The 20,720-nt window shown below is 42.3% G+C and overlaps 5 protein-coding genes across 6 annotated transcripts in view; 3 read left to right on the top strand and 2 right to left on the bottom strand.

Moving 5' to 3' along the window:
- Nucleotides 1-293: 293 nt before the first annotated feature.
- txnl4b (thioredoxin-like 4B) lies at nucleotides 294-1,437 on the bottom strand. The gene is made up of 3 exons (XM_088413605.1): nucleotides 1,268-1,437; nucleotides 1,049-1,200; nucleotides 294-777 (listed from the first exon to the last, which is right to left on the bottom strand). Exons 1-3 carry the CDS (start codon nucleotides 1,397-1,399, stop codon nucleotides 612-614), a joined length of 450 nt encoding a protein of 149 aa, XP_088269731.1. The 5' UTR covers nucleotides 1,400-1,437; the 3' UTR covers nucleotides 294-611.
- Nucleotides 1,438-1,866: 429 nt separating this feature from the next.
- trmt10c (tRNA methyltransferase 10C, mitochondrial RNase P subunit) lies at nucleotides 1,867-5,034 on the top strand. Its single transcript, XM_088414117.1, has one exon. The coding sequence runs from the start codon at nucleotides 2,052-2,054 to the stop codon at nucleotides 3,441-3,443; it is 1,392 nt and encodes a 463-aa protein (XP_088270243.1). The 5' UTR covers nucleotides 1,867-2,051; the 3' UTR covers nucleotides 3,444-5,034.
- Nucleotides 3,553-8,282, bottom strand: blzf1 (basic leucine zipper nuclear factor 1). Of its 2 annotated transcripts, none has more exons than XM_088414118.1 (6): nucleotides 7,901-8,282; nucleotides 6,643-7,052; nucleotides 5,938-6,137; nucleotides 5,136-5,264; nucleotides 4,092-4,314; nucleotides 3,553-4,003 (listed from the first exon to the last, which is right to left on the bottom strand). In XM_088414118.1, the coding sequence occupies exons 1-6, from the start codon at nucleotides 7,917-7,919 to the stop codon at nucleotides 3,818-3,820; spliced, it is 1,167 nt and encodes a 388-aa protein (XP_088270244.1). In that variant the 5' UTR covers nucleotides 7,920-8,282; the 3' UTR covers nucleotides 3,553-3,817. The 2 variants fall into 2 exon arrangements, with proteins under 2 accessions (XP_088270244.1, XP_088270245.1); XM_088414119.1 differs by lacking the exon at nucleotides 7,901-8,282 and adding an exon at nucleotides 7,699-7,779.
- A 369-nt stretch (nucleotides 8,283-8,651) lies between these two features.
- ercc5 (excision repair cross-complementation group 5) lies at nucleotides 8,652-17,561 on the top strand. Its single transcript, XM_088414103.1, has 15 exons — nucleotides 8,652-8,822; nucleotides 8,939-9,114; nucleotides 9,448-9,563; nucleotides 9,635-9,736; nucleotides 9,999-10,053; nucleotides 10,620-10,766; nucleotides 11,538-11,742; nucleotides 11,937-12,767; nucleotides 12,832-13,046; nucleotides 14,003-14,122; nucleotides 14,195-14,408; nucleotides 14,831-14,975; nucleotides 15,445-15,645; nucleotides 15,711-15,795; nucleotides 16,961-17,561. Exons 1-15 carry the CDS (start codon nucleotides 8,735-8,737, stop codon nucleotides 17,450-17,452), a joined length of 3,192 nt encoding a protein of 1,063 aa, XP_088270229.1. The 5' UTR covers nucleotides 8,652-8,734; the 3' UTR covers nucleotides 17,453-17,561.
- Nucleotides 17,562-20,568: 3,007 nt separating this feature from the next.
- Nucleotides 20,569-20,720, top strand: part of mettl21e (methyltransferase like 21e) — a 1,203-nt gene continuing 1,051 nt past the window's right edge. The window contains exon 1 of the mRNA XM_088413158.1: nucleotides 20,569-20,720. This exon is cut by the window's right edge and continues 46 nt beyond it. Within this exon, the coding sequence (XP_088269284.1) occupies nucleotides 20,569-20,720 (152 nt within the window).

Genomic DNA, 20,720 nt, shown 5'->3' with positions numbered 1-20,720 from the left:
TGTGTTGTCTCTAGATTTACGAGCGCCACCTATTGAGTAGGAGTACCGGAAAAGGTCAAGTGTTTAGAGAAATCATCGCGTGAATCTTTATTGATTCATTACAGCAATTAAAAAAAAACATTACGTCTCAACATTTAAAGTAGCTTATCATTTACCACCCCGCATTACATAATATCTGTAATATTATAAGATATACGTCACTTCTGTTCTTCTTCCGGATTAACGTGCGTCACCTGTCGGTATGGAGGAAATATAGCAGCGTCAGAGCAAATAGTCAATTTTCATCACCAAAATCTGATTCACCGATTTATTTTTTTTCCTTATCTTGCAAAATGTACACTTTGTTTTAGTATACAGGTTATGTATAATATTAAGTTAGACAAATGAAGTGGGTACTTTATGCCCAAACTTTATTGCAACACAATAACATTTGTATTCATTGATACGGTTTTCCATAGGAAACATTACAACACTCAATGTGATCAAAAATGGAGTTTCAGACATTCCCCACCCATCAATCTGATTGAGATGCTTATTAAATATAAGCAGACAAGATTATAAGAAAAAACATGACGGTGGTTGACATGTCTCATTCAGAGAAGCTGTTGACTTCAAATCCCATGGTACAGGAGATCATATTTAGGAATATTTTTGGGGTCGATGGGACTCTGGACAATCATTTTCCCCCGCATGGCTCCTCTATATATGACCTCAATAAGATCCATAAAATCCTGCTTGGTTTTGAAGCTGCCAACAAACTTGGTGTGATCTGGCGAGCTGAAAGAAAGAAAAAACATCTTTTTTTTCTGTTGTAACATGAGTTTTATTTTTCATGCAGTTGTCCTAGGTAGGCATAGGGCAAAAATTTTGCTGTTAACCCCTTCGGATCTATGCATCACGAAGAGAAACGAACACGTTTTACGTGTCTGAACCAATAAATTATGATGAATTTTGATAACGTCGCCCACTTCTAGGAGATGATTGGACGATGCTTTACCAATAGAAATCAAGTTATGATACATAACAACAACACGAAAAAGGGTCTCACCCATAGTCCACTTTCATGTGCTGTCCATTGAAGAAGAACACCGTTGATGGGATGTAACTGATATCAAAATATCTGGTGTAAATCGGGGCTTTATCCACATCGACTATGTAGATGGAAGCCATGTTACTCAGGTCATGTGCCGTTTTTGACAGCTGCAAAAGAATACAATCGGCGATGATAGGTGGCGCAGGAAAATTAGTTGAAAAACAGATTACTTACAATTTCATCTAGCTGGAGACAAACCGAGTCTTCATCCCTCCCAAACCTCAAAACGACCACCTTTTCGGCTACAGTCTTAATAACCTCGTCTATGTCTTTTTTGCAATTCAATTTGGGCAAAAATAAACTCATTTTCAGGATCGACAAATGTTGTTTTCCGCCGGAAGAAGAAGCCGTTACCACGATGTAACACCCTAAACGTGCCGTAGGGAAAACGTGCTACCTGATTTTTTTTATAGCGGAAGAAACAGTTAAATGTTTCGGATATGTATGTTTTTTAATCAATAAAATTGACAAATATACGACTATTTAATATATAACTATTTAATATGCAATATGTACTTTTTTCGTTTTTTTTGTTGGAAGAGGCCACCGGTATGGTGTAACACCTCAAACGTACCGCAAGGAAAACATGCTACCCGAATTGTTTTCATGTCAGTGTCTTAGCTGCGTGTTTCGAATGTGTCAGACATAAAAACACATTAAAATTACCCCAAACATAATACATTGCTTATTTTTTTATGTGTGATTCAATTGATGAAAATTGGATCTAAAATGCTCGTAGCTGTTTCACTACGACATATAATACTGTTACAATACAAAACAACGTGACCTCAATATAATTATTCATCGTGTACAGCAAAATAAACGATCAAGCCAGGCGCCATGGGATTTTGTACTTGAATTAAGTGTGGGAACTCCAAACGTGTGCAAGTAAGGTTTATTGCGTGTGTCGCTGCACTACTTGTGTTGTTTCCAGCTCTACATCCGCGTCGTAGGGGACATGTTACGACGAGTCCTTACTTCGCGGAATTTGAATGAACTATGGAAAAGTGGCCGCTTTGCGTTATGTCTCGTCAACAAAACGCAAGCGATCGGCGGTTCGCTTCGTGATTTCCCCTGCCAGCCAAGTCACCTCTTCCGTACTGGGACTTCACTTAAAAGGGAGAATCTCGACCTGGACAAATGGAAATCCGTGTTGAGATCTCAAAATGTACCAGCTGAGCGAGATGATGCTGAGGATGAAGATGCGCGTGAGGATGCTGACGAGGACATCCAAGAAAGAAGTAACAATTTGGAGGCAGCTCGGGAGTTGGTCGCCATGTGGCAGCTTGCTGGTAAATTGGTACCTCAGGAGATTACTGAGGAGCAGTTACAGATAGTGGCAGACCTCACCACTAAATCCGCTCGAAAAAAGTACCTCAAGTATCTGGCTCTGAAGGAAGGCTACAAAAGAGCGAGCAAGGAGAGGCGGCTGCAGAAACAAGCGGCCAGGGAGGCAGAACTCGAGCAGAAACGAATTGAAAATCCAGACGGAGTTTGGGGAGAATATTCCAACACTTTCACTCCCCAGTTCTGGAATCGCAACTTGGACCGATTGCTGGGCTGGAGGACGGCCCAGGCCATGTTGTTTGACCAGCCTCTGGTCTTCGACATGAGCTACGAGTCCAACATGTCCAGGCGGGAGCTGGAAAACACCGTGACCCAACTGATGGAGGTGGAAGGATTCAACAGGCGTGCCAAGGAGCCTTTCCATCTCCATTTTTGTAACCTCCAACCAGACGGAGCCTACAGCAAGGAGTTACTCAAGCGCTACGGCGCCGACGCTTGGGACCGCCTGCTCATCACCAACACGGAGCGTCACGCCGTCGAGGTGTTTCCTCGCCAAAGCCTCGTTTACCTCACCGCCGACTCCCCCAACATCCTCCGCCAGTTCGACCACTCCAAAGTCTACATCGTCGGCGCTCTGGTGGACCGCTCCGTTCTTTCCGGTTTGTCCTTGGCCAACGCCAAGCGTCTCAAGTTGGCCACGGCCCGTTTACCCCTGGACGAGTTCCTCCATTGGGAAATGGGAGCCAAAAATCTCACTCTGGACCAGATGATGCGCATAATGATATGCGTGAAGGAAACTGGCAAGTGGGAAGAGGCTCTTAAATTCGTGCCCAAGAGGAAGCATGTTGGATTTCACCACGAAACCACCAATCACGGAGCAGCCCCGAATGGGGACAGGTCGCCTCAATTCGCCGGGCCAAAAAGTCAAACGACAAACAGAAACGAGAACCAAAGCGAATTCAAGTTTCAAGGGACGAAGCGACCGTCTCGGGTGCGGGCATCTCTTAAGAGTAGCTTGGAACAAAGACGGGAATGCAGAAGCAAGCCGTGGTGGGACGATTAAGGACGGAAAAAGAGACACGTAGTTTCGCCTACATTTGCAAAACGCAAGAGAATAAAACATTGAAAAATTAGAAATATCTTCTCTAGAAATAAATTCTCAATGGAAAATATTCACCCAACAATGCTTTGCTCTTTATTAAATGAGCAAAAATATTACGCACGTACGGCCTGTATTTGGAAAGAAAAATGCACATTTTTTACAATAAACTCAAAAAACAAGTTCAAGTTTCTGATGCATTTCAAGTCCTTAACTCATACAACCCCAAAGACATATTTTTCAGTTTAAAAGCATGGACGTGAAAACCCGGGTATTTTTTTCTTCAAGTGTTTGGCTAAAGCAGCCTCTAAAACTGGCAAGTTGATGGCGCTGGCGGCCTACAGCACCACGATGTCTCCTCTGCAGCGCTCGCAGCAGTTAAAAGTGATGTTCTCGTAGCGCGTGTATGGGTGAAACCTGCCGATGCTCTTCTTATTGTTCAGAAAGTTGGAGGCGGGCGAGTCGCCGAGCGGAGACTCCGCCTTGTTTTCCGCGCAGGAAATGGGATCTAAAATCTTCAGCACCTGCAACACACGTCAGCGAATCATTGACTTCCGCCATTAGCATTTCAAGCTAGTAGGATTTGATTTGCGAAAGTGGGCGGGGACGCGCCTTCTCGGCCATTTTCTCGGCGGGCGTGCCGCACAGCTGATTGGGCGTTGCGCTGTTGCTTTTGAGCCCGCCGCCGCCGGTGTTGCCAAGCAGGTGAGAGTTGATGGCGTCGGCCAGTTTGTGATTGGCCGCCGCTATCTCCGCCGTGCTGAGCGGTTGCGCGCTGGGGTAATACGTCTGCTGCCGGCCCCACTGCAGAGACACCAGGAGCTGCTCCAAAGATCTGACAGCAAGAGACCAGCAGAATTGAATTATGAGAAACATGGACTGACACTGTTTTGCAGAGTAATGATGTATTAAATACGCTTTGCCAATAGCTGGCAGCACAGCACTTTTGAGACAATCTTAAAGGGACAATGTGTAAGATTTAGACTGTTTTACATTAGGGACAGCAGGGGTGCTGCATTTACCGTTGTCCGTAGCTATAACAGAGTGCCACCGCCGATGTAATATCATTTCATGATAACTAGACCGATTCAAAACATACTGTTGGTCATTAAGAACACATTTATTTGTAGGATTTTAAAATCATTAAACTTATTTCTTTTTAAAGAAACAAACAGTATAAATCTTACACATTGTCCCTTTATGTGTGCATTGGATTTCTGTTAAAAAAAAAAAAAAAACTTTGATTAAAATGACTTTAAAGGGTTAATATAGGCTACAAAGTTTGAAAATTTAAACATTTCAGATGGTGGTGTGCTTCTAAAAGAAAAAAAAAGTGTACCTTGGCTCAAAAAGGTTGAATTACACTATAAATAAAACTAATTAAATGCCCACGTTTGACTGCATGTCGGTGAAAGGAACAGAACATGTTTTTCTTTAAAAATTAAGAGCAAATAAATTGGAACAGGTAGCCCATTTCGCTATATGACCTGTATATGTGTCATATTTACTATTTTTAACTTGTACAGTAGTGCCTTTATCTTATGTATGACTGATATAATTTTCCAGCAGAGCTTTCGTGGTTGGAAATAAACACATCTTCGAAAAGAAGGTTGACAACTACGACCGTAAAAGAATGTAAAGTATTGTGGATGTCACCTGTGAGTGAGCAGCATTTCCCTTGAGAATTCTTCTCGTTCGGATAGCAGGTCCCGAATGGCTCCCTGCGCCTCCCTGCTCTGACGCTGCAGAGCCGTTCTGGCGTTTGTCAGCTCCTCCGCCATCACTCTGGAGACACAAGCCAGCGGGGTCAAGGAGGTCATTCCACACAGGAAGCTCATTTATGTACTGCATTTCTGTTGTGAAAATTGTGTTCAATTGTGATAAAACCGTGAACGTTAGGAATAAGAAAAATAATAGCTCAGGAATTGTGACTCCTTGGAACATTTTCAACATCAGATCGGATCGAATCGGTTAAGAAATGTCAAAGAAAATGAATGCCCAAATATGACGGACTGAAAAAATAGATCAGAAACTTTGGACTCTAAGGTGCAAATGATTAAAAGCTGCATCAACAAAATTGCAACAGAAAACGTATGTTTATCTACCCAAGGGTTAGATATAGATATTTATACAGAAAGTTGGAACATGGAGATTTTATTTATTTTTTTGTTCTTAACTCAGACTGAAAAACCCTGCATGTTCAACATAACACTGACGCGCTTGGAATTGTAAAATACAGCACCAACACAAGAGTAACACACCTGATCGTGTTTACTCATGAAGAGTTCTCCCTCTGAGCGAGTAAAAAAGCAGTTCACACCATAGCATTAATAATAATTGGAAGATAACCCCGCAGTATACAAGGAAACACTATATAAGAGTTCATATCAAAACTTCTGTTTTTGTAACAAGGTTGGACTTGGTTTTGAGAGGCAAAGTGGAAAAAGACTTTTCATACCTGCTGGCCAGGAACTTGCTCCTCCAAACGTCGCACTGGATGCTCATGCGCTCCAGCTGCTCGGCCGTGTGCGCCAAACTGCGACCCAAAGCCTCGTTCTCCAGAATCAGCTGATTCTTCTCCCGCGCCAGACGCTCAAATTGGTATTGCAGATCATCCCCCATGGATGCCACTAGCAGTTTCTTCAATTCTCGGTTTACCTAGGAAGACATGATGACATCATCAACCCCCCTGGAGGAAATTTTGACCCAAATTGGACGTTTAGGTGTTTTTAAAGTGCGATATCAAAGGAAAAGCATAAAAAAAACCTTGCAAACAGGACACTCTGCAGATGTCAACCATAGCCCATGTGGGGCTCATTTACTGCCATTAAAAATTTGAATTATTGTTAATTTCGGACATACCGAAAACCCAATGTTTTATCATGCGTTCCCCTCAATGTTTGCATTAATCCTTTCAACGGCAACTCGCGAACAAGGTGCAATCGAAATGTTTGTGTTGGGACAGCGAAAACACCGGGTGGCGCTAATGGCCAACTTATGACATTTGCAATGCTTTCATTGACTTCATTAAGTGGCTTAGCCTGACTCCCATAAGGCAACGTTCTTGCGATGCATTATGCGATCCAAGAGCTAAACGGTGCAAGAAAGCTTTTATTTTGCCGTCCGTCCGGAAGCGTTTTGTTTCATGCAACGCATAACATACCTCTGTCTGCACTCTGAGTTGATTGGACAGCCCCTCCTTGTCTTGCAGAAGCCTCCGTTCCGAATTCTGAAGCTTCTCCAGCTGCCCTCTCCAATCGTCCGCCCACGGCTGCGGGGAAGAACTCCGCTCTTCCGCCTGTTGCCCGGCGTCGGGCTTCGCCTCGGCTAGTCGCCCGCTTCTACTTATGGCAGCGCGGGGGACGATGATCCTCATGGCCTCCACCTCCGCGCAGGCCTCCCGGCTCACCTTGCCCAAGTGGAGCACACCGAGGGGGTGCGGGGCGACGGGGGGAGGAGGACTGCAAGACTTGGGGCTGTGCTTGGGGCTTGCCGCCTTGATGAAGGGATCTGTGATGACTTCCAGGGGAGAGGGCGTTTTTTCCGTTTCCATGCCATCGCCGGCAACTCTCACTGGGACACGGGCAGAATCTCAGTTATGAAATTAAAATTAAAAGATGGAAATCTACGGCTGTGTTCTTAGTATTAGAAAAATGAAAAAGATTATCTATAAATTTAGTAATATACTGCCTAAAAGATTATGTTACATGTGAAAAATATGAAATATGTATATGCATGTGTATGTCTATACTGTACATTCAGTATATATTTATATAGAAATACAAATTACATTGAGTTTGTTTATATTAATGCTTGTTTTGTCTTTGTGACATGAAACAATATCTATATTAACAACATATGCGTAAATAGAATACAAGGAGTAGGACTAGATAAGTTTTATACTTCTTCCTACTTCCTTTTGAACATACAAACCTCACTGAACTGCTTCTTTTTTTGGTTCTCAAATTTCAAACAGTGCAGATTATATGTTTAATAAAAAAATAAATCAATCTGGAAGATAGGATGCCCATACATCAAACAAGGCAGTTGTTTCCGCAACAATTATGAATGTCACAATTAATTTGTTCGATCCCAAAGACGTATTTTTACGTATCTTTGAACTATGTTTGTCTATTTATTCACTGACGGGATTGTAACGGAAAGGCTAAAGAGGGCCAGGAAATTGCAATAAAAAAAACAAAAATAATGAATGACTTACGTAGTTGATTATTATTGTGAACGTGACTTGTATAAACCACTCGTCCAGCATTCTACCACTTTTGGAAAACATCCAAATTGCGATTTTTTAAATGACTAATGAACCGAATCAATGCGATTTACATGACGATTGTAAAACGTGGGCGATGGAGTGGCGCTTTATATGTCAAGATGAGGTAAATATTCCTAAGAGTATTGCATACCCGTGACAGCAGCAGACATGGTGATGATGGTGGGCGCTTGAGCTGATGACGAGACAAAATTAAAAAGTAAAGTATCCACGTTCAGGGTATTCCAGGAATTACTCAAGAAAAAAAAAATCAAAAGAGTCGGCAGTCACGTTTTATTGCAGGGAAGCTGATAAACTAATCAGATGAAGATTACTTCCGATGTGGCTAATTTTCGAATAGCCAACTGATCGCTTACTTCGGGGGCAGCCGCATTAAAAACAAAAATCAAACAGTTTTGATTATAACTCAACAATACTCTACACAGTCGTTTCACCAATTGTTTCTCAAAACGCTCCAAACATTTATCGTGACATACCGTTTAGCAATAGCCCTCCCAAATACAGCTGTTGATTACGTCACCGGAAACAGTTGGCTTTAACCTTAAAAATATGCGGAAATTGGTCTTTCAGGCATACTTTTTTTTTATTTCCCCCCAAAACAGTTTACATACGTACGAATCCAAAAGTAACGTCATATTTAAAAAAAAAGCATTTGAATTTTTGACTCTTTCGTAAATTTCAAATTTTGTTCAGCATATATTAGTTATGCTAGTCCTCACAGGTAAATATTAGGAACAAATTTACTAAAATAACTGGAATAGCTCACGTTTATACATTATTATTTTATGCATGTTATTTTATGTGATAATGCTGATTTTTTTTGTATTACGTATCCAATAAAAAAGGCGGAACCCTTGCGCTCGTCATTGGTTGCTCTACGGAATTGTTTTTACCGAGATGAATTAAAGTGTTTTTGTCGGTGTGGCATTTGTAAATTTCTAACCTTGATATTGTTTTAAATTGAGCAATGGGAGTGCACGGACTTTGGAGGCTGCTGGAGAGCACGGGGAAGCCCATCAATCCAGAGACTCTGGAGGGTAAAATTCTCGCTGTTGGTATCCGAATTTGCAAAATCGATCAACTGTTTCCAACTTCCTTCTGCTGTCTCTCAGTCATGTTGTCATTGTTAACTTTGGTATGTGAAACGTGAACCTTAACCCGTCACTAACAGATATTAGTATATGGCTGAATCAAGCCGTGAAGGGAGTCCGAGACCGTGAAGGCAACAGCGTCCAGAACGCCCACCTTCTCACTCTTTTCCATCGGATCTGCAAGCTGCTATTTTTTCGCATCAGGCCAGTGTTTGTCTTTGATGGAGATGCTCCACTGCTGAAGAAACAAACTCTGGTAAGGTCGCACTTTGGGTTTCTTACTCATGAATGTTGTTGCGAGAGATTGACAGTTCGTTGGTACTGACGGATTGTCAGTTGATCCGTCACCTACGGGCGTAAATATTGCTGACAAGTATTTTTTTACGGGGACGAATTTTGGTGACGGAAGTGCCGTAATTAATTGGCTGACGGAGCAACAATTACTGTTTGGGAAAATTTCCAACGATGAAGGAAGGCGGCCCCGTACAAACATTCTAAATGACGAACCAACAAAAAAATTAAAACTCCCACCTGTGGTTATTGCAAAATTTTGTATGTTCCTTTGTGGATTTTTTTTTTCTCCACTTAGGCCTTGAGGAGGCAGAGAAAGGAAGAGTTGAACCAAGAATCCAAAAAGACGAATGAGAAACTCCTCAAGACCTTCCTGAAGAGACAAGCTATCAAAGCTGTTCTTGGAGGTGACAGGTCAGCATCATAGATATATACATTTTTTAATTGAATTAAGATGAAACCACTAATTGTTCTTATCTTTTTAGTAAGGATCCGCTGCCCAGCCTGTCCAGCGTAAAGCGAAATGAAGTGGATGACATGTATGTTCTACCAGCACTGCCACAGGAAGATGAAGAGCGGAAAAGCAGGTTATATGCTCAAAATGCCCTTATGTTTTTTTTTTTGAAAATGCAATGACTAATCGACAACAGATTATACATTTTCAAATATCCAATACTTACCTTCAGTCAACAATGACTTGTCAATTATTTTGATTAAGAGTTCACCTTATATTCAAGACTGTAAAATAAGTAAAATCATAATTGTAATTTCTTCAACTTCTGGTTGATACACTGTATGTGTTTTTTATTTTTACAAGTGATTATTCGGACCTTATTTTCTTTGTCACAGTTCAGAGGAGGAGGAAGAGAAAGAGTCCGAGGAATTGTTTGATGATATCGATCAGGTGAAGAAAAAAAAAAATCAAATTAACTGTAATCCCCCAAATATAAGACATTATTCCCCAAAAAAACAAAGGCCAAAACTATGGGTGTGTCCTATAGGCCTAAATAGTAATGGTGCGCAACTATGGCAAAAAGAACTGGAGCCACGTTGTTGCGAGGAAAAGAAAAAACAACTGCTTCAAATGCATTCACTCACTGGCGAGGCATTTACTGACCAGTCACAATGTGGGAAATCTGAAACACACTTAACTTAATGCGCAACAAATATACAAGTTACGGATACGAACGCAAGAAAATATGAACAATTTACAAGATGAAATTTATTCTGTTTTATTCGCGATAGTTTGTAAATTGTCAACAAACAGTTGGTGCATCCGATACATGATAACAAAAAAGTACCAGAATGTAACCCTTAAAATTAAAGGTGCGCCCTATACACAGTTGCATCCATTATTTGGGGAATTGCAGTACTTTTCTTCCATTACATGTGTGCTTATGTGTTGCCATAATACATTTATGAGCTCCAAAAAATAATGTTGAGTTAAGTAGTACCAACTGTATCCACCAGGGGGAGGAAGTTTATACGGATCCCAACTCTGTGGACATCAACTCAGAAGAGTTTGCCTGTCTGCCGCTCGAAATGAAGCATGAGATCCTCAAAGACATGAAAGAGTTTTCAAAACGACGCCGGACCCTGTACCACAAACCCCCTGAGGTACCGTATTTTTGCACCTAAAAGCCTTCCATTTTCTCAAACGCTGACAGTGTGCCTTATGATCCGGTGATTATAATATGAGGAACAAAAAAATAAAATAATCGCCATGTAAATTCTTCAAATTTTACCACTGCATTTCAGCAATAAATGTGTTTTTTACAATTAAGTTTATATTCCAGTTTGAAAATTTGATATGCTACATATGCTCCAATTTTGAAGAAATTTATATGGGGACAAAAACAGTTTTTTAAAAGAAAGCGGGATTTTATGAAACAAATCCAGAAATGGTTTTGAAATCAACAAATCTTTTAAGGTTTTTGGTCGCAATCTGATGAAAACATTGAGGTTTAATATTGAATGTAATCATAATTCTATTCTTTTCAACTCTTGATTTGTCTTGGCATTGATCTAATCAGCCTTTTAATGGAATCAGAAGGTATTTCTTCCCATTCATCAGATAGTACCTTCCACAAATCATCTTTATTCTTAATTTCTGATTGAAAAGTTTGACCGATTGTTTTGTTGACATTTCTTTTAGCGCAGCTCCACCTAGTGGATGCATAACACAACCTCAGCCACTACTCCAGCTTCTATTCTATAGGTCTTATAATGCAGTGCGCCCTATATATGAAAGCAGTTGTAAAATAGGCCATTCATTGAAGGTGCGTCTTATAATCCGGTGCACCTTATTGTGTGGAAAATACGGTACCTTCCTCTTCTTGTCCATGCAGCTCCGCAAAAGCATCTCCTAACTGGTTGTCTTTCTGCCAGCTCTCCACAGACTTTTCCCAGTACCAGTTGTCCGGCTTGCTGCACAGAAACAAGCTGAATCAACGTCTGGAAGGAGTGGAGAAAGAGATGAACCAGCGCAGCGCCGGCAGCGCGCCGCAGCTGTCCGAGCTGGACCAGCGCAGTCATGACGTGGAGTCACGTCGACTCGTCTCCGAAGACAACTCTCACTACATCCTCATTAAAGGCCAGTCCCCGAATGCCCCGATGGCACCTTTGAAAAAAGTACAGTGATATGCATTCTTTGAGCTTGTTTCCCTGAGAAACAACTTAATTTTAGCCTACCACATCAATGCAAAGCACCCATACTGAAATTTACGAACCTATCGGTCATATGCAGATACAAAAATTTCAAAGCGCGGTTTGTTTGATGCTCTACAGGCTCCGCTAAAAAAACGCCCACCGCGAGCCAAGCAGCCTCGGCACCCTGGACTGGAAACGCTCTGTCAGGCTTCATAAGAAGAAAAGTGGACAAACCGGAGCCCCTGTGGCGTCCCGTCTCCGAGGAGGAAAACCAAAAGCCAGTTTCTTGTATGGAAGAATGCAAAATGGACTCGCCGCCTTCGCCTCGTACCATGGCGGCTATCCAGGCAGCCATGAGCGATGGCTCAGATTCGGAGACTTCGACGGAGGAAAAGGGCAACGGTAGGGTTTCTCCGCGTACTCTCATGGCCATCCAACGAGCTATGGCTGAAGACGACAATGACGTGAAGCGTCGGACTCCGAGCTCTTCCACCAAGCCGCAAATAGTCATCAGTAGTTCGGACGAGGAGACGGAACCTAAAGCTATCGTAGATCTTGAAAACAATCGCTTTCAGGGTAACAGCGCGGGAAAAATAATCCCTAAGGATTTTTCAGATATGGGTCCAGATTACCTGGACGAAGTCATCGGACAGAGAAATAAAGCTTTTCACATTTCTGCGTCTATGCGTGAACTGGAGGACGGAGATGACAGGCAAAATGTGGGCGAGGTCAACAAGATCAAGGAAAAAGCTCAACTAGTTGACGCAAGTTTCAGTCCCACAAAGCTTGATGAGAAAAATGACTCTGGGCACGGATCGATGGTTGAGAAGGAACAACAGGTGGATCGTGAGGCTGCCGCTTGCGTGTCTGCGCCCGAGCCGATACAAAGCCAAGCCGCTGTTCTCCAGACCGGCCTTGACCTTCTACAGACCAGCCAAGACCTTGATCCAGAAAGCAGTGAATCAGACGGTAAGAGAACAAATGAAATCACAATTATTAAAGAACCAAACTTTTAAAAAACACTTCCTCCTAGAGAGCTTCGTCGAAGTATCGGAAGAGGAGTGTGAGGACAAGGTCGATGAAGATGAGAGCGTCCGAGCAGAAAGTCCCGTTCCAGACGAGAATTGGAAATTAAACGAAGAACAAGAGGATAAAACAAACGCTGAGGAGGAAGAAGACATGGAAATGGGGGAAGAGGAAGCATCCTGCTCAGCTCCTGCCGTCAACGAATGGGAAGATTTTGATGCGGTAAGTCCGTCATTCTCATTTCGGGAAATAATTTAAACATGCATCAAAAAAATGGAATCTTGTCAAGGAACGATTTTGACTGCCTCTCACAGAAGAAAAGCCACAAAACCACACTGTATATAATAATAAACGAAAGTGCATTAACGGTCACACTTTCTTAAGAAACGACGACGTCCACAGGCCTTCTGTGTAACTGCAACTCATTAAAAAATGCGTGTTTGAAAATGCATTAACGAAATTCAGTTGCAAAAAGCAAAATTCTCAGGCATTACACATAACTGCAACTAATTAAAAAATGGATTAAAACTATATTCAAAAGAGTATTCATGACGTTCCCAGTTTCTCACAAAACAAACAGAAAAAAACTGAAAGCCACAATACCTTTTTGACATCCAGAGCGAGAATCACACTGCATATAAGAATAAAAAAAATTTAGTCCATTTAGAAGTGCATTAACGAAGTTCAGTTTCTTGCAAAACGACGACATCCATAGGCCTTACATACAACTGCAAATGTTTCAAAAATGTCTGTTTAAAAGTGCATTCATGAAGTTCCCAGTTTCTTGCAAAACAACGACATCTTTAGGCTCAACGCGTAACTGCAACTGATAATGCAAGCTTTAGAAACGAGTGAGAATTTATGCCGAGAAGTAATAATTAAGCAGTTTCCCGATTTGACTGGCTTCATTTTACTCGAAAAGTAAAAGAAGCAGAAATATACGTGACCGATAAAATACATCCGCCGCACATGTAAAAAATATCTATCATGGCACGAGCGTTCAATTACGGTTGCAGTTATGCTTAAAGCCTGAAGATGTCACTGTTTAGCAAGAAACTTGGAACTTCTTTGACCCTCTTAAATTGCAGCCTCAATTGTTTATGCTTATTGGAATACATTCACACACATACGTGATGTTTAGATGTATTTCAGCACACTTTTACATTGTTGCGGCGCAGGATGAGTTGCAGTCCCTGGAGAGTTCTTTGCTGGTGGAGCAGAGCAATCTGAAAGAGCAGAAACAGCAGCAAGAGAGGATGGCCAACACCGTCACAGGTCAGATGTACCTGGAGAGCCAGGTGAGTCCAAAAAAAAAAAAAAAGAGTATAAGATTCTTTTACCGTTGACTTACATCTGCGGAGCGGTTCCAGGAGCTCCTCCGTCTGTTCGGCATCCCGTTCCTGGTGGCGCCGATGGAGGCGGAGGCGCAGTGCGCCGCGCTGGACCGTGCCGACCAAACCAACGGGACTATAACTGACGACTCGGACGTTTGGCTCTTTGGGGGGCGACATGTTTACAAGAACTTCTTCAGCCAGAAGAAATACGTGGAGCACTACCAGTACAGCGACCTGCAGAACCAACTGGGTCAGTGGCTGCCTTCTACTCCACCTACGTGTTATGTCTACGCGTGTATGGCCCGGCTCATTTTCGAACCGTGGACAGAAAATGAAAATAACCTTGGTAAAAGTTGGAAGAACATTACTGTACTTCAGTTATAATGAAAAACAGCCATCATTTAGCGATAATGTACACACAATGTAAAAAGACGGACGTCTTATTTTTGGAAACGCAGTAAAAGCGGCAGCCATGTTACTGCGATGACTTTAGGCACGCATACATCGGAACAAATCAGAATGGCGTTGACAAGCGCAATGAGGGCCCATCCAACTGCTAATCCGATACCTTTACATCTCAAATATCAGAAGCGGGTGTCGATGTTGACTCAAAGCGTCCCTTCCTTGTCCTGTCCTCCGTCCCCGTCTTCCGCTTGCTAACCCCCAACGCAGGTTTGGACAGGACCAAACTGATCAACCTGGCCTACCTGCTGGGGAGCGATTACACCGAGGGCGTGCCCGGGGTCGGGTATGTGACCGGTATGGAAATCCTGAATGAATTCCCCGGCCAAGGGCTGGAGCCGCTAACGCAGTTCAGGTGCGTTTCTCTTTTGCGAGCGATCATAACGTCGGTTTCGTGACGTCAGTTTTAGATTCTGTGCTTCTCAAATGGGAGGTTTGGATAGGATTCATCAGCAAAAAATGATTTAATGCGGTATAATGCAGTGACAGGAATAGCACGTGTTTCTTTTCAGATTAAGAGCAAATTCATTGGAACACGAGGCAATTTATTGCAAGATTGTATTGGAGCGGACTTCTTTGGAAAATATGGCGTGCCTTCCTTTTGTTCATGGTTGGAGTTGATGCTTTTCTCTCAGGAATATTTATAATCACAACGTCCAAAACAGACTCCTCCCATCTGGCTCATTGTCCCGCCCCCCTTCAGCCCCACCTTCCAACTATATTACAACCCTCGCAAACCCCCTCCCAAAAAAAGATTAATCATCGAATACCGTAATTTCTTTGTTCCGGTAAGTACAACGGAAATACTTGTTGCGTCTTTGCAGAATGTGGTGGTCGGAGGCCCAAGAGAAAAAGCGCCTGACCGCTGACCCCCGAGACACAAAAGTGAAAAAAAAGCTACGGGAGCTGAAACTTCAGCCCGGATTCCCAAACCCGGCGGTGGCTCAGGCGTACCTGCGGCCCGCCGTGGACGAGTCGGACAGCGCCTTCAGCTGGGGGCGCCCTCAGCTGGACATGATCAAAGAATATCCTTGCGCTTTTGGCGGGCTCATTTGAGAACGTTTGACGGTTTCCTTGACTGGCCCTTTAGGTTCTGTCAAAGTCGTTTCGGTTGGGCCTGTGGAAAAACGGTGGAGACCCTTCAGCCTGTCATCAAGCAACTTAACACACAACAGGTAACGTTCACACAAACAATAGAGAGTAGAGAGGTGCCAGGAAAAGAAGAGCTTATGTGCGGCTTATCTGCAGTTTTTTTTCCCTAGCCACCAGAGGGCGATCTCCCAGTAAACAAATGGAGACAGAACTAGACTCTACAGGAGTACTGGTTTTTAGATTAGACTGCTATTTTACTCATCACTAGGGGGCACTCAATCAGGAGTGTTACTGTTGTGTTGGTGCAGTATTCTAACAATCTGAGTGTGTCGCTGTGATGTTGAAAATATGTTTGGGCTGTTCTTGTTTCTTAACGTGCAAGCACGTACCATCTTTGTAATAGTAATTAGAATTCAAAGTTGCGGCTCTTCTACATGCAAACCAATTCATCTCCATCAGGAGGGTCCAACTCATTTTTATGGGCGGCCACATCGTATTTAGAGTTTGTCGGAGTCCTAACTGCAAAGTTTGATTAATTATTGTCGTTAAATCATAATTCCATCAAGTCATAATTAGCATTTTGCGGGCCACGCGAAATGATGTGGCCCCCTGGCCTTGAGTTTGACACTGTGTCAAACTTTTCAATCAGAAATTAAGAAGAAAGACGATTTGTGGAAAGTACTTTTCAAAGAATTGGAAAAATACCTCTTGATTGCATAAAAATCGGTTTAGATTAGAAGACAAGAGTTTAAAATAATATAATTATGATTGTATTAAAAACTTTCTGGATTTATTGTATAAAATGGTGCTTTCTTTTACAAAAATTCATAGTTTTTGCGCTTTGTCTCCTTCTAAATTGCTTCAAAAGCAAAGCCTATATAGCAGATCAAAAGTTCAAACACATTTTAATTGTTAAAAAATACTTTTATAACGGAAATGCAGAATTTACATTTACATTTATATTTTCGTCTCCCAAATATGAAGACTTGCAGTTTATGCGCTTTATATAGCTGGATTATAAGGCACATTGTCACCCTCTGAAAAATTGAAGGCTTTTAGGTGCGCCTTATAGTGCAGAAAATACGGTACACAAACATGAAAAATGTTTAATTAAAAAAAAAAAAAAAAAAAGCAATTTAGAGCTGAAATGTTAATACTAGGATACTTTTTCCCACACAACCTCACCAAAAAAAAATCCACGGTTCTAAGCAAAGACTTGATTTGTAATTTGGTGGTGTTTTGTTCTAGACGCAGACCCGGATCGACACCTTCTTCCGCATGGAGCAGCAGGAAAAGCAAGCCGTTCGAAGTCAACGTCTCCGCCGCGCCATCATTTGCATGAAAAGAAAAGACAACGGGGATGCGGCGCCCGATGACGAAACGCCGTCACCGACCAAAACCAAGAAAACCAAAACGATAGGCGAGGGCCAGAAGAAAGCAGAAACCCAAAACGCGAGAGAACGGGACGGACCCGTTGGCGGGGGCGGCTTTTTGGGGTCCGAGCCAAACGGGGAAACTCTAAACGAAATGAGCCGCGCTAGCCGGAAGTCAGACTTGACAAAGGCTTCCGAGACCGCACCAAAACAAACGAGACGCGGCGGCAGCAGCAGCTCGGGTGAGGACAGCGAGGACAATTCTGCTCAAGTTGCCATGGTTACCGCTCGGTCCGTGTTCAAGGGAAGCTCGAGAGGTCGCGGCAATAAAAGCCGAAGAGGACGAGGACGAGGAAAGTCAAAATGACTTATTAGCAATGTATTAAAAAAAAAAAAAAATACAAAATCAGTGCCCTTTTTTAGAATGTTATCATGGATTGTGCTATAATAAATAGATTTTTTTTAAAGACTAAAAACATTTTGAACCTTCTTTTTTGTTTGCCATCATACGCCGTAATTCCACAAATATAAGACACATTTTTTTTCTTCACAAAAATGAGTCCTATTAACGGTAACTTAAAAATGTTTTTTTTTTTCGACACCGTTCAAGGAAGATTGATCCGTCAGCCACATAAGCCGAGTTTTGACGCACAGATGTGCATCGTCGCATTTCTATTTACAAAAATTACCGTAATGGGACGAGCAAGAGGGTGGATGTCAGTTGGCTGTTGCGGCTAACAGCAGCTAGTGTTAATTTTCAATAAAAGAAGCGAGCAGACTGAACCACTGCTCGAGTCCATCCTTGTTCACATTCAGGGAGATTACTAAAACGGAGAGGATTATATCAAAGTTATAACGTCTCCAGCTCGTGTGATTAAGAGTGGCGCACAGGTGTTTGTGCGCCGCTTAGTGATCACGGAAAGGTATTTCATTTCACTCAATTATTAATTGAGGTCTTTTGGAATATGCACCCAATCATAAACTCGGTATGTTGCGTGCGATATTTCGGTAAAATTAACTCAAACCGCACGGCAAAGAAAAGAAAACAAACTGCTTTGAGTCCATTCGACGTTACACTGGCGAGGCGTTCACCGACCGCTCACAGTGTGGGATCTCTCACACTTAAACCGCAACAAATATTTCACGTTATTCTGTTTTGCTTTAGTTTTTACGTTGTTGCCAGTGTTGGTGCGTCTTATACGCGGCAACAAAGAAGGTACCAAAATGTGTCCCCCAAATTAGGGGTAGATCCTATACACGGGTGTGTCGTATATTTGAGGAATTCCGGTATTTAAAATACTGAGCACTCGCCAAACAAGGAGAGTGCAACCGCACCACCTAGTGTCACCGATGTGCAATTACACTTCACACGGCAAAGGCAAATCCTGTTCAACGGGGTGTTACGAGCCCCCACCCCAGGGGGTGCTCCCCGCTATTTGAGAAGGACTCCCCTATGTTTAGAACCGTACTATATTTATCTATTTATTCATACTTTGAGAATCTGAGACAACAGCGAAGCCTTTAAACGACCTCACTAAACACCCGCGCGCACGCTGCAGCTTTTTCATGACAAAACGATTTATTTATAAACCGGGGGGGCCCAGTTTCATATTGTTTTTATTTTAAACCAGAAAGGTGTCCGATGCAGCGCGGCTCAGTTGTCGGGTCTGCCGGCTGTTTCTGCCAATCAGCGCTCCGAGAACTGAAAACGCACGGGGGATGTTTGGATAAGAAGTGGGGAAATGCTCCATTTGCCGCGTAACCTAAAACCCCGCCATATCCAGTGGCCGGCCAGGTCGGCCTGATCCCAAAGGACTTTAGCATGGCCGGTTTTTGAATCGCGCCTGTGATCTCGCTCTCGTTTGATCATGGAGGCTCAAGGTTGCGAGGGGAGCTCCAAGAATGGTAAGGAGCACGTTTTGTCATTTCGGAAGATTTTTCCAGCGCCTTTCAACTTTCAACGACCAGGACGGGTATTTGCTTTTATGCGGGTAAATGGTTACGTAAGCAGGAAATGACCGTGGTTTGCCAATCAAGGAACGTAGCGCCATGATTTACGTCGTCGACGCGTGGAGTCTTTTGATCTCAAGACCAAAATTGTAACATAAGTTGTGTGGCAAATACGGTATAGCATTCACATCGATACGTAGCAGACTCCCCAAAAACAAAACAAAACAAAAAAATCAGGAAATTATAGCAAAAAAAAAATCCTCCTTTTGAATTACTTAGTTGTTGTGAAAATTAAATGTGTAAACATAGTAAATATATACCACTGATATATACAGTACCATCTGATACTGCAGCATAGAATACTGTCTGATACCAACATCGATTCGATGTGATATCAGCAGACGACTTGTGAAAGTTAAATGTGTCAAAATAGTAAATCTAGACTACTACTTTACATCTGATACTGCAGCCTAGAATACTGTCCGATACCAACGTCGATCCGATGTGATATCAGCAGACGACTTACAGTAGCTTTGAAAGTTAAATGTGTAAAAATAGTAAATATATACCACTGATATATACCATCTGATACTGCAGCATAGAATACTGTCTGATACCAACATCGATTCGATGTGATATTAGCAGACGACTTACAGTAGTTGTGAAAGTTAAATGTGTCAAAATAGTAAACCTATTCCACTACTTTAAATCTGATACTGCAGCCTAGAATACTGTCCGATACCAACGTCGATCCGATGTGATATCAGCAGACGACATACAGTAGCTTTGAAAGTTATGTGTAAAAATAGTAAATACGAACTACTCTTTCACTTCTGATACAATATTGATATTACAGCCTAGAATACTGTCTGATACCAATATCACTTCAATGTAATATCAGCAGACAACTTACTTACAGTAGTTGTAAAAATTAAACATGTAAAAATAGTAGATAAATCTATTTCACTTCTGATACGATACTGATATTGCAGCCAAGAATACATCAGCAGATGACTTAAGGTTGTTGTGAAAGTTAAATGTGTAAAAATAGTGACTATATATAAATATTTAACTTCAGATACAATACTGACATTGCAGCCGATAATACTGTCCGAAATCAATATGGATTCAATACATTATCAGCCCTTGAAGTGCATCAAAGTGCCTGAACGCACGCTTTCCGAGCTATTATTTTTCACATTCCCAACTTTTCAACCTTCACTCTTCTCACTCATCCTGCTCACTCTGTCTTCACTCTCAAAATGTCCATTCATTCCCAATGAGGAACTAGAACATTTGCTTTCATTTGACATGGCTGGAGTGTAGTTTTTTTTTTCTTCCTCCCTTATCCCTCGCGCTTTTCTTTTCCAATCCAAGATCTCTGAGAACTTCTTCGTGAATCCAGACAGGCCTTTCCCTCCGTCGCCTTCTGTTGGTCATTGTATGCTTCTTGGATGGTTCAAGCCTCTTTGTTTCAATGTTGCTGCCTTGCTCTTGTGCAGGTGTAATAGCGATATAAAAAACATTTTGTAAATGCGAGAAACATGCACTTGTCATTTTCTTCCCCGCGCAGACCCTGCTGGGGACGAAGAACTCGCCAAAGCCATTTTGGCGCGGCAGTTCCATCCTTCCGTCATCGGCCCTGAGACGTGGGAGGGTTACATCTTCTCTGACCTGAAGATCCG

The sequence above is a fragment of the Hippichthys cyanospilos genome, chromosome 4, assembly GCF_059441005.1.
Source record: "Hippichthys cyanospilos isolate Australia breed blue-spotted pipefish chromosome 4, RoL_Hcya_1.0, whole genome shotgun sequence".
NCBI classification, from domain to species: Eukaryota; Metazoa; Chordata; class Actinopteri; order Syngnathiformes; family Syngnathidae; genus Hippichthys; species Hippichthys cyanospilos.
The sequence above is the reverse complement of the archived record's forward strand: the minus strand, read 5'-3'. Positions and strand labels throughout refer to the sequence as shown.